Raw genomic sequence first — 12,942 nt, 5'->3', positions numbered from 1 at the left:
TGTACTAAGCACGTTGTTCCAACACACACACGAGCACGTTGTTCACACAGTGTCATAACTACTGCAAAAATTACGTGGTAGACCTATGTGTGTATTACAAGAAGAGTGGGTCAAACAGAGATGTGACAGGCGAGGGGGCTGCTCTTTAGCTGTGATCAGCACACACCAGGTGTGTGTGATGTTGTTGTTGTGTGTGTGTCAGTATCCTTTCACCCCCCATCCAGCCAGCCTCCATCCAGTCTCCACCTCGCCTCCATCCACCCATCCAGCCTCTATCTATCTATCTATCTATCTATCCATTTATCCATCTATCCATCTATCCATCTATCCATCTATCAATCCATCTATCTATCTATCTATCTATCCATCTATCCAGCTAGCAGGGGCTGAACATGGTACTGTAATATCAGAGGACTGAAGCGTTGATGAGGTATGGACGCTCAGGATTACAGATCCACTCTGGAGGAGAAGGGCCTGCCAGACAGCAACACAGAACACGGGCAGTTCAAATGGCAAAGAGAACAAGATGTGGAGTGCTGGGACAGGACCAGGGCTCTCAGAACAAGATGTGGAGTGCTGGGACAGGACCAGGGCTCTCTGAATAAAACATAGCACTGCTGCCAGGGCTCAGATAACCCCTGTAAGAGAGAGAGCGGGAGAAACAGGGGGAGGGAGAGAGAGGGGGAGAGAGAGAGAGGGGGAGAGAGAGAGAGGGGGAGGGAGAGAGAGAGAGAGGGGAAGGGAGAGAGAGGGGGTGAGAGAGAGAGAGAGAGAGGAAGAGAGAGGGAGAGAGAGAGAGGGGGAGAGAGAGGGAGGGAGAGGGAGAGGGGGAGAGAGAGAGGGGGAGGGAGAGAGAGGGAGAGAGAGGGGGAGGGAGAGAGAGGGAGAGAGGGAGAGGGAGAGAGGGAGAGGGGGAGAGAGAGGGAGGAAGAGAGAGGGAGAGGGGGAGAGAGAGAGAGGGGGAGGGAGAGAGAGAGAGGGAGGGAGAGGGGGAGAGAGAGGGAGGAAGAGAGAGGGAGAGGGGGAGAGAGAGAGAAAGAGGGAGAGAGAGGGGGGAGATAGAGGGAGAGAAAGGGATGAATAGAGAGAGTAGGAGAGAGTGAGAGTGAGAGCGAGGAAGAAAGAGAGAGGGAGGAAGAGAGAGAGAGAGGGAGAGAGAGAAAGGGAGAGACAGAGGGAAGGAGGGAGAGAGAGACTGAGCTGTAGACTGAGCTGTCCAAAGCAATTATCATTACTTACTCTTTAATACAACATGAAAGCGGTGAACTTCTGAGGAGAATGTGTGTGTGTTTCCTGATGCTGTACATTAACATATTCATCCCTTCATCACATGATGCTGTACATTAAGACATTCATCCCTTTATTCCACGGAAGAGTAACAGGCCGTAACATACTATCACATAAACGGTCCAGTATACTGACCTGAACATGATGGATACAACTGGGTAGTAAACATGCAGTGTGTGTGTCCCTTGGTCTTTCCAAGATGGAGCCTGCCCTCTCCTGCCCTGCCCTGTCCTGCCCTCTCCTGTCCTGCCCTGTTCTGCCCTGCCCTCTCCTGTCGTGTTCTGTCCTGTCCTGCCCTCTCCTGTTCTGTCCTGCCCTCTCTTGCCCTGCCCTCTCCTGTCCTGCCCTCTCCTGCCCTGCCCTCTCCTGTCCTGCCCTCTCCTGCCCTGCCCTCTCCTCTCCTGCCCTCTCCTGCCCTCTCCTGCCCTGCCCTCTCCTGCCCTGCCCTGTCCTGTCCTGCCCTCTCCTGCCCTCTCCTGCCCTGTCCTGTCCTGCCCTCTCCTGCCCTGCCCTGCCCTCTCCTGCCCTCTCCTGTCCTGCCCTCTCCTGCCCTGCCCTCTCCTGCCCTCTCCTGCCCTGCCCTCTCCTGTCCTTCTCTCTCCTGCCTTGTCCTGCCCTGCCCTGTCCTCTCCTGTCGTGTTCTGTCCTGTCCTGCCCTCTCCTGTTCTGTCCTGCCCTCTTTTGCCCTGTCCTGTCCTGTCCTGTTGTGCCCTCTCCTGCCCTGCCCTCTCCTGCCCTGCCCTCTCCTGCCCTGTCCTGCCCTCTCCTGCCCTGCCCTATCCTGCCCTGTCCTGCCCTCTCCTGTCCTGCCCTCTCCTGCCCTGCCCTCTCCTGCCCTGTCCTGCCCTGCCCTGTCCTGTCCTGCCCTCTCTTGCCCTGCCCTGTCCTGCCCTCTCCTGCCCTGCCCTCTCCTGTCCTGCCCTCTCTTGCCCTGTCCTGTCCTGCCCCCTCTTGCCCTGCCCTGCCCTGTCCTGCCCTCTCCTGCCCTGTCCTGTCCTGCCCCCTCTTGCCCTGCCCTGCCCTCTCTTGCCCTGCCCTGTCCTGCCCTCTCCTGCCCTGCCCTGCCCTCTCCTGCCCTGCCCTCTCCTGTCCTGCCCTCTCCTGCCCTGTCCTGTCCTGCCCCCTCTTGCCCTGCCCTGTCCTGTCCTGCCCTCTCCTGCCCTGCCCTCTCCTGTCCTGCCCTCTCCTGCCCTGTCCTCTCCTGCCCTGTCCTGCCCTCTCCTGCCCTGCCCTCTCCTGTCCTGCCCTCTCCTGCCCTGTCCTGTCCTGCCCTCTCCTGCCCTGTCCTGCCCTGCCCTCTCCTGTCCTGCCCTCTCCTGTCCTGCCCTCTCCTGCCCTGCCCTCTCCTGCCCTGCCCTCTCCTGTCCTGCCCTCTCCTGTCCTGGCCTCTCCTGCCCTGCCCTCTCCTGTCCTGCCCTCTCCTGTCCTGCCCTGTCCTGCCCTCTCCTGCCCTGTCCTGCCCTCTCCTGTCCTGCCCTGTCCTGCCCTCTCCTGTCCTGCCCTGTCCTGCCCTCTCCTGTCCTGCCCTCTCCTGTCCTGCCCTCTCCTGTCCTGCCCTGTCCTGCCCTCTCCTGTCCTGCCCTCTCCTGTCCTGCCCTCTCCTGTCCTGCCCTGTCCTGCCCTCTCCTGTCCTGCCCTCTCCTGTCCTGCCCTGTCCTGCCCTCTCCTGTCCTGCCCTGTCCTGCCCTCTCCTGTCCTGCCCTCTCCTGTCCTGCCCTCTCCTGCCCTGTCCTGCCCTCTCCTGTCCTGCCCTCTCCTGTCCTGCCCTCTCCTGTCCTGCCCTCTCCTGTCCTGCCCTCTCCTGTCCTGTCCTGTCCTGTCCTGCCCTCTCCTGTCCTGCCCTGTCCTGCCCTCTCCTGTCCTGCCCTCTCCTGTCCTGCCCTCTCCTGTCCTGCCCTCTCCTGTCCTGTCCTCTCCTGTCCTGTCCTGTCCTGCCCTCTCCTGTCCTGCCCTCTCCTGTCCTGCCCTCTCCTGTCCTGCCCTCTCCTGTCCTGCCCTCTCCTGTCCTGTCCTGCCCTCTCCTGTCCTGCCCTGTCCTGCCCTCTCCTGTCCTGCCCTCTCCTGTCCTGCCCTCTCCTGTCCTGGCCTCTCCTGCCCTCTCCTGTCCTGTCCTGTCCTGCCCTCTCCTGTCCTGCCCTGTCCTGCCCTCTCCTGTCCTGCCCTCTCCTGTCCTGCCCTCTCCTGTCCTGCCCTCTCCTGTCCTGCCCTCTCCTGTCCTGCCCTCTCCTGTCCTGCCCTCTCCTGTCCTGCCCTGTCCTGCCCTCTCCTGCCCTGTCCTGCCCTCTCCTGTCCTGCCCTGTCCTGCCCTCTCCTGTCCTGCCCTCTCCTGTCCTGCCCTCTCCTGTCCTGCCCTGTCCTGCCCTCTCCTGTCCTGCCCTCTCCTGTCCTGCCCTCTCCTGTCCTGCCCTCTCCTGTCCTGCCCTGTCCTGCCCTCTCCTGTCCTGCCCTCTCCTGTCCTGGCCTCTCCTGCCCTCTCCTGTCCTGCCCTCTCCTGTCCTGCCCTCTCCTGTCCTGGCCTCTCCTGGCCTCTCCTGCCCTCTCCTGTCCTGCCCTCTCCTGTCCTGCCCTCTCCTGTCCTGCCCTCTCCTGTCCTGCCCTCTCCTGTCCTGCCCTGTCCTGCCCTCTCCTGTCCTGCCCTCTCCTCTCCTGTCCTGTCCTGCCCTCTCCTGTCCTGCCCTCTCCTGTCCTGCCCTCTCCTGTCCTGCCCTCTCCTGTCCTGCCCTCTCCTGTCCTGCCCTGTCCTGCCCTCTCCTGTCCTGCCCTCTCCTCTCCTGTCCTGCCCTCTCCTGTCCTGCCCTCTCCTGTCCTGCCCTCTCCTGTCCTGGCCTCTCCTGTCCTGCCCTCTCCTGTCCTGCCCTCTCCTGTCCTGCCCTCTCCTGTCCTGGCCTCTCCTGTCCTGCCCTCTCCTGTCCTGCCCTCTCCTGTCCTGCCCTCTCCTGTCCTGCCCTCTCCTGTCCTGGCCTCTCCTGTCCTGCCCTCTCCTGTCCTGCCCTCTCCTGTCCTGCCCTCTCCTGTCCTGCCCTCTCCTGTCCTGGCCTCTCCTGTCCTGCCCTCTCCTGTCCTGCCCTCTCCTGTCCTGCCCTCTCCTGTCCTGCCCTGTCCTGTCCTGCCCTCTCCTGTCCTGCCCTGTCCTGTCCTGCCCTCTCCTGTCCTGCCCTCTCCTGTCCTGCCCTCTCCTGTCCTGCCCTCTCCTGCCCTGCCCTCTCCTGTCCTGCCCTCTCCTGTCCTGCCCTCTCCTGTCCTGGCCTCTCCTGCCCTGCCCTGACAGACATTCACCTTTATTTTTCTTCTCTTCCTCCTCCTCCTCTTCTTCCTTTCAAACCTCCTCTTCCTGCCTGTGCTCCCTATCATCCTCTCGCTCCTCCTCCTCTTCCTCTTCATCCTCCTCTTCCACCTCAGTCCTCAGTTTACTTCTTACCTGAGTGAGCCAGCAGTGTTGTGAGGCTGGCCAGCTGACATGCATCATGTAAACAACAACAAGCATACTCTGTCAACATCTATTCATGCATGTCACATGACATAATAAACAACCATTCCCAGCTCTTGGGCCCTGACTGGCTGCCAAAGCACTCTTTACATTAAAGGGGTCATTGACTGCAGAACCGAATTTACCTTGTCATAGTTGAATAACGACAGTTCTGTGGGTAAAATGGACATACAGTGAACCTCACAGTCCATTGACACTTCTTTCCAATGCAAATCTCACAATTTGAAACTGCTGCTGGAAAACAATCAGTTAAAAAAAATCCACATTTGTGATGTCACAGAGATGGCTCCACCTTTTTTGGCTCTGGTCTGTACCTTTGTCACGGCCCAAAATTTGCTGCGCGCTGCTCTGTGTACTTTCACGGGAATTACAAAGAAGAAAGTTTGGAAGTTTTTCAAAGATATTGAAAATGGACCAATGTTGTAAATGCAGTGTTCCAGGCTGTACAGGGAATGCTGACACTTTTCAGAGTCTTCCCAAGGAACCAGACTCTCGACGGGCATGGCTGATGTTTGTCTATGAGAAGATCCCTGTGCAGTTCGACACTCAATTATTCATTTGCTCGAACCATTTCACCAAAGACAGTTTTGAAAACCTGGGACAATGTAAAGCAGGATTTGTTAAGCCGCTGTTGCTGAAAAGAAGTGCTGTTCCGAACGTATGCTCATCACAACCGTAAGTATGATTTTGTCGCTAACAGTTATTAGCAATGTAATGTAATGTATCCTGAATCTAGCATAGGTAGAACGTGTGGTGATTTAGTTTATTGGCAATGGGGCTAACGTTATTTCATTTTCCTGACTGTGTTTCATTCGAATAAATAACCTGTGTTGTCATGTAAATCTACAATTCACGATGCATGTTTGGCTATGTTGCGTCTTTGCTCCACAGCTTCACTCTGTAAAACAACCAATCAGCGTGCAGCTCATCTAAATATTCATGAGCATACCATAAAAGGGAGAAAACCTCTTGTTTCATTCTAGGGCTATTTCACAGGGTGCATTAGGCCGCATAGAACAGCATCCGGGCCATTTTCACCCCCACCAATGTTACTTACCCTATTCGGAGACCTTAAGGAACAGTGTGAAATACCCCTATTTTATTATCTTAATGCTGTAGAATGCTCCATTCACTTGAATGGGGCTTCCCAACATTCTGTGGTCAACTATTTTTCCATATTTGACCATTGCTATGCATAACTGAGTGCTGTCAAGGGAAGTGGCCTTTTTGCCTCGGATTACGTAACGTCTTTTGTAGCACTCCACAAGCGTACACTGTTGCTTAGCGACATCAGCTGATCTGAAGCCTAAAGAATGTTCAACGTCTTTGAAGTCTTTGGCAAACTATTTCTCTGCTGATCAACACTTCGAATGGTAACAAATAAATTGTAAAAAGACACACTGTGTTAAGTTATTTTTTTCGTTTTGGCAAGTAGCCGTGTAATAAGCGGGATAATGTATAGAACTCCAGTCATTATCGGGAAAATAAGCCCCTTCAGGGCGAAGCAAAACCCCTCTGCTTCACGTCGGGGTGCTGTTCGCCCTGTCGGGGCTTATTTTCCCAATAATGACCGCCGTTCTGTACATTATCCCTTACAAATCAGTCAATGACCCCTTTAATGACAAAATGCACTTACAGTACATCTACCGTTGTCCAGAACCCATGTTGTTAAGCTCTGGGGTGACACGTTTGTTACCCTGGGTTACACATACGTGCCATGTTCTGTTCCTGGTGTGGCAGGGATGGAGAACATGTTGTAAGCCGTGATGACAGAGGAGAGACACACACAGACAGACATCCTCTCACACAGACAGACAGACAGACAGACATACAGACACACAGTCAGACACACACACACAGTCAGACACACAATCAGACAGACAGACAGTTAGACACATTGTGAGACAGAAAGAGAGTCAGACACACAGACAGACAGTCAGTTAGACAGACAGTCAGACAGACAGACACACACACAGACAGTGTCAGAGGCTGTAGACACCAACAGAAGGCTGGAATGAGGAGATGTGTGCCAGGGCTGGGTGTGGTTGGGTGGGTAACCAGGGCAACACTCCATCTGCTGGTTCTGCTGCACAGTGGGTGGTGGGGGGAGAGGGGGGGAAAGGGGGGGAAAGGGGGGGGAGGGGCCAGTAAAGCTGAGGAATCAGGACATCCCCCTCCAAGTATCAGAAGGAGCGGCAGGAGGCAACACACACGTGTGTGTGTGTGTGTGACTGTGTGTGTGTATGTGTGTGACTGTGTGTGTGTGACTGACTGTGTGTGTGTGTGACTGACTGTGTGTGTGTGACTGTGTGTGTGTATGTGTGTGTGTGACTGACTGTGTGTGTGACTGTGTGTGACTGTGTGTGTGTGTGACTGTGTGTGTGTGACTGACTGTGTGTGTGTGTGACTGACTGTGTGTGTGTGACTGTGTGTGTGTATGTGTGTGTGTGACTGACTGTGTGTGTGACTGTGTGTGACTGTGTGTGTGTGTGACTGTGTGTGTGTGACTGACTGTGTGTGTGTGTGACTGACTGTGTGTGTGTGACTGTGTGTGTGTATGTGTGTGTGTGACTGACTGTGTGTGTGACTGTGTGTGACTGTGTGTGTGTGTGACTGTGTGTGTGTGTGACTTTGTGTGGGTGTGTTTGTGTGTATGACTGTGAGTGTGTGTTTTAGTGTGTGTGTGTGTTTGTGTTTTAGTGTGTGTGTGTGACTGTGTGTATGTATGACCATGGGTGTGTGTGTGTGTTTTAGTGTGTGTGTATGACTGTGTGTGTGTATGACCATGGGTGTGTGTGTGTGTGTTTTAGTGTGTGTGTATGACTGTGTATGTGTATGACAATGGGTGTGTGTGTGTGTGTTTTAGTGTGTGTGTATGACTGTGTGTATGTATGAGTGTGTGTGTGTGTTTTAGTGTGTGTGTATGACTATGTGTGGCCACCCTGAGGCCAATCAGGAGAACATAATAACCCCCTATCTCTCTCTCTCTTTCTCTCTCTCTTACCACCTCCCTCTCTCTCTCCCATCCTTTCTATTTTGCAACATTCTGGTAATCAGAGCAGAAAAATATCACATACTTTCTACTGTTAATAGAGTCCCAGAAATGTGTCTTGATGAAACAGATGGCCTTCACTCCAGCAAAGACTAACCCTTAACCCTTACCCATACCCTGACACAGGGACAGGCAGTGGTAGAGCTGGCGATGTTTGCCCAGTTCGTAGTTCTCTCCAGAACTGGGCAAATGGTGTGGTTGTTAAGGGTGACAGGACCAGGTCAGAGCCATTATTGGTCCTGGTCAAAGGACAGTGGAGGAGAAGCAACTGTAATTGGTCCAGGAGCAAGATAATCTGTGATTGTTCTGGCAGGAGAATCTGTGATTAGTCTGAGAGAAGAAGCTGTGATTGGTCTGGGAGGAGAAGCTGTGACTGGTCTGGGAGGAGAAGCTGTGATTGGTCTGGGAGGAGAATCTGTGATTAGTCTGAGAGAAGAAGCTGTGATTGGTCTGGGAGAAGCTGTGATTGGTCTGGGAGGAGAAGCTGTGATTGGTCTGGGAGGAGAAGCTGTGACTGGTCTGGGAGGAGAAGCTGTGATTGGTCTGGGAGGAGAAGCAGTGATTGGTCTGGGAGGAGAAGCTGTGATTGGTCTGGGAGGAGAAGCTGTGATTGGTCTGGGAGGAGAAGCTGTGATTGGTCTGGGAGGAGAAGCAGTGATTGGTCTGGGAGGAGAAGCTGTGATTGGTCTGGGAGGAGAAGCAGTGATTGGTCTGGGAGGAGAAGCTGTGATTGGTCTGGGAGGAGAAGCTGTGATTGGTCTGGGAGGAGAAGGAGCTCTGATGAGCATCAGGAGTTAATCAGGTTTATTAGTCTCCTGCCCCCTGAGGCAGGTCAGCCACGGGGAGGGGTGTGTGTAGGTGTGAGTGTGTGTGTGTCAATGTGTGTTGGTGTGAGTGTGTGTGTGTATGTGTGGTTTGTGTGTGTGGATGTGTGTGTGTGTGTGTGGATGTGTGTGTGTGGTGTGTTGTTATCTGGTGAAACACAAAGATAGATGTTCTGTTGGTCTGACTTACATTCAGACAGAAACATCACACTGTAATCCTGGAGAAATCCTCTACCTCTCTACCTTCTCTACCTTCTCTCCCCCCTCCCCCTCCCTCCACCCCATGCCTGTCTGTATCTCTACCTACACAGGCAGAGAGAGAGAGAGGGAGATAGTGGGGTTGGAGAGAGATAGACAGAGATGGAGAGAGAGACGGAGAGAGAGATAGACAGAGATGGAGAGAGACGGAGAAAGAGGGAGAGAGAGAGACAGAGAGGGAGAGACAGAGATGGAGAGAGAAGGATAGAGAGAGACAGAAAGAGAGAGGGAGAGAGAGAGAGAGAGAGAAGGAGACGGGGAGAGAGGTAGAAAGAGAGACAGAGATGGAGAGAGAGGGAGATGGAGAGAGACAGAGATGGAGAGAGAGGGAGACGGAGAGAGAGAGAGACAGAGAGGGAGAGAGACAGACATGGAGAGAGAGGGAGACAGAGAGACAGAGAGGGCGAGAGAGTGCTCCCACAGGCTATGCTGTCAACTGGCATCTCCTCCACAGGAAGCCTAATGAGCAACATTGCAGCCTTAGACCCACCTCACACATTCACACTCACACGCTCCCTAGCCTAGCCTAGCTCCACCTCACACATTCACACACACACACTGACCTAGCCCAGCTCCACCTCACACATTCACACACACACACTGACCTAGCCTAGCTCCACCTCACACAACACACACTGACACGCTCTCTGTCCTAGCCAAGCCACCAACACTCTCCATCTCTCTCTCTCTCAGTTCAGTTCAGAATGCTTCATTGGCATGAATGTTCAGGTTAAACAATATTGCCAAAGCATTCCACAGTGAAGGGACAATATATTATTTTCAACATATATCACAACATGTTCAAGTTCAAGTCTTTTATTGTCAGATGCACAGAACAACACAGAGTCAGACTGGGCACTGAAATTCTTAGGACAAGACAACGCAAAGCAACCTGGCATAACATAACATATAAGTACACAGAACATAGATTACATCTATAACTAGAGAGGGTACAATTTCTGGGGAAATTGTAGGGTGTGCTTGCTTGCGTCGGTTGCACAGGGGTCCGTTTTTGAATGACATTTTTACAACTGATTTATGTATATTTTATATGAAAATGCATACTTATTATTTATAAAGATTAAATAGATTTAAAGGCATTTTTTTTTGCTGCTCATTTACAACTGAAAATACGAGTGAAGTGTAGAATGAAATAGATGTCTTCTCATTTCCCCTGCAAGAGGCAGCCTCATCGTTGAATCAAAACGAATAAATTTGGCAGACCGGTGTAAAAATGGACCTAATCTCTATGACTTAAACGTCATTTTAAGTTTTTCCCTTCTCGTGATATTTTCAGGCATGTAGCCTACTCATTGCATTCATTCATTAATAAAGAACCCCCTTTGAACATTATTCTACGACGTTACCCGGCAGTAGAAGATGGAATCGCGATTCAGACAGTCCCATCTGCTAACTGAAAATATGCCCCCCAAAACGTAAATAAGCTTGACATTTATTTAGTGGAAAATCGCTCATTCATAAAAAGCTCACTGGTAGCGATCATTGTCAGTAACAACGCAAAATGCGATATAGCCCTGTGTGGAGAAGCTGCCCCGGTAAATTGTACTACTACGGTACAGTACTAGTAGACTACTGCTGTGTTCGTCTTGGTAGCGATTGCGTTGGTTGAATTGGATTTAACGTTCCGTTGTACGGTTTAGGCTGAAATTAATTATTTTCATGAACAGATTGGAAACGTTTAGGCTGTGGCAATGAAGTTCAGGTTAGTAGTTAGATAGACTTTTGATTAAGTAAGGGGAGTGCCGAACATGTTCTGTCGCCGTTTGACTTCCTACAGCTGTGTAGATGTTTTTGTAGTGTCTCGCGTAGGCTACAGAATTGCAGTGAGCAACACTGGTTTGAAACCACAGGTAATGATAATTTCACCCACAAATCGTTTACTTGTAATGTAATGTCATAATAAATCCTACAACGAAAATGTATTTGTGAGGAATGTTTATTTTAAAGATTGAAAACAGATGCATCATAGACCACTGTAGTATGTGTTGCCCGGGCAACAGAGGCTAATGTCATGATGCTAATGCTTCAGTGAAATAGTAGACTACCGTTTCCAAAAGTAGATATGGGCCTACTTCCTTAATAATGTCAGCTAATATTGTACATTACATTTCATAATTGTGTTTCACATCACAAAGTAAAATGAGTAAATAGTTATCACCCTGGCCTCTTTGCTTGTGGCGTTCCTGCAGCTGCATTGCAGTAAAGCTATAGTTAGCCTAGCTATCCCCCAAGTTAACAGATGTGAAACGAATGTTCTGCTACAGGTAGTCACGCGTGTTTTCGTGACGTAGTGACGTTAGTAACGTCAGTGACTGTGGCTAGCAAATTAGCCACCGTTAGCTTCACTTTTCACCACAAAAACGCAATTTCTACTTAAACCATGCAACGGAACGTAAATAAAAATACAACCAACGCAATCGCTACCAAGACGAACCTTTTGACACCGCCGTTGTGTATGTAGTCCAAATATTGACTGATCCTTAGGGGGGCGAAAATAAATAATAAATAAATAAATAAATATATATGTGAGAGAACAAAGGTTGTGCTCTCGCCGAAGGCTTGAGCACACCCAATAAGCTCAAATATAGTAAACCTCCTAATATACAAATAATATACAATATTCAAAACAGTATACTAAACCTCTAATACACATTATAACTTATACTAACCTTATAAACCTATACTAACGTAAGACAAGTGAAGTACAATACTGCAACATATAACAAAGAGAACATTAACAATGATAATAATTAGTGCTGTCAAACGCTAAAAATATTTTATTGCGATTAATCGCATTAATGTCATAGTTAACTCGCGATTAATCTCAATTAATCGCACATTTTTATCTATTCTAAATGTCCCTTGATTTTCTTTTTGTCCAATTATTTTTTCTCATTTTAATGCTCTCTCAACATGGAAAAGTGGATCGGATTGCTTGGTGCAAATGTTTTTTTTTTTTTTATTGAAAACAACATTGCAATCGCCTGGCTTTGACGAGGGCGCGGAGAATTTACATCAGCTGTGTGCTTGGCCATCAAGTGGTATTTCAGACTAGACGTGCTGCGATGATAGCTCAGTTCACAACGACAAAACAAACAGATCACTTTGGTCTTGTCAATGGAAACATTTGGAAACTTTTTAAAAGTAAATTTTCCATTCTGAATCTTATTGGCATCCATTTCGGCGTCTCGCGCTCGCCATCCACTCAACACGTAAAGTTAGCCTACTATTCTTTAGCCGGCTCGCAAGCCCAAACAAGTGTGTGTGGCGTTCCTGTTGTTTTGTTTCCAGTCTAGCTAGATCCGGTGTGGTGTTTTTCGGTGTGGTGTTTTTCTAACGTCGGTAGTTGTTGCAACAGCATGTGAAAAAAACTACAACGTTTGCTAGGCCAAAAAGAACGTTAATCGCACGATAAAAAAACTGACGCCGTTAAAATGGGTTTGCGTTAACGCCGTTAATAACGTGTTAACGTGTTTGAATCTTGCTAACATAACGTTATTTTTCTGGATAATAGCTCAGCCAAAGGAAAGCTGGTGTTGGTTCTATGAGCTGAGCGGACTAGAAATATCAGAGTTGATTAATGTTGAAAAACGTTAGATTTCTATTGCAAAACGCATGAAAACATAAATAAATGTTTGTAAAAAAAAATCGTTGGCAAGTGACCATGGTATAAGCTGGATAATGCCCTTCAAGGTGTCCAATATCACCTGATAATCCGCTGTGCGTTGGACAGTTCACACCTCTGCATTGTCCATTATCAGGTGATGATGTACACCTCGTCGGGCATTATCCCTTACATATGGCACAGTGCCCGTGATGATGTACACCTCGTCGGGCATTATCCCTTACATATGGCACAGTGCCTGTGATGTTCGTGACACACACAGAATACAAACACGTTTGACACAAATTTGTGTTTGAGGGAAGCAATACCCCAGATCCCCCATTTGGCCCAATATAGGAGGACTGTAAAACTTCTTCCCTGACCTCTGAAATGAGACCATCGATCACTC

At 50.3% G+C, this 12,942-nt stretch overlaps 1 protein-coding gene across 1 annotated transcript; it reads right to left on the bottom strand.

Annotated features, from left to right (window-relative positions):
- Positions 1-8,069: 8,069 nt before the first annotated feature.
- Positions 8,070-12,684, bottom strand: LOC136943266 (uncharacterized). The gene is made up of 2 exons (XM_067236526.1): positions 12,670-12,684; positions 8,070-8,603 (listed from the first exon to the last, which is right to left on the bottom strand). Exons 1-2 carry the CDS (start codon positions 12,682-12,684, stop codon positions 8,070-8,072), a joined length of 549 nt encoding a protein of 182 aa, XP_067092627.1.
- Positions 12,685-12,942: the final 258 nt, after the last annotated feature.

Source organism: Osmerus mordax, chromosome 5 (genome assembly GCF_038355195.1).
Source record: "Osmerus mordax isolate fOsmMor3 chromosome 5, fOsmMor3.pri, whole genome shotgun sequence".
Lineage (NCBI taxonomy): Eukaryota > Metazoa > Chordata > Actinopteri > Osmeriformes > Osmeridae > Osmerus > Osmerus mordax.
This window is presented reverse-complemented; position numbering and strand designations above follow the sequence as displayed.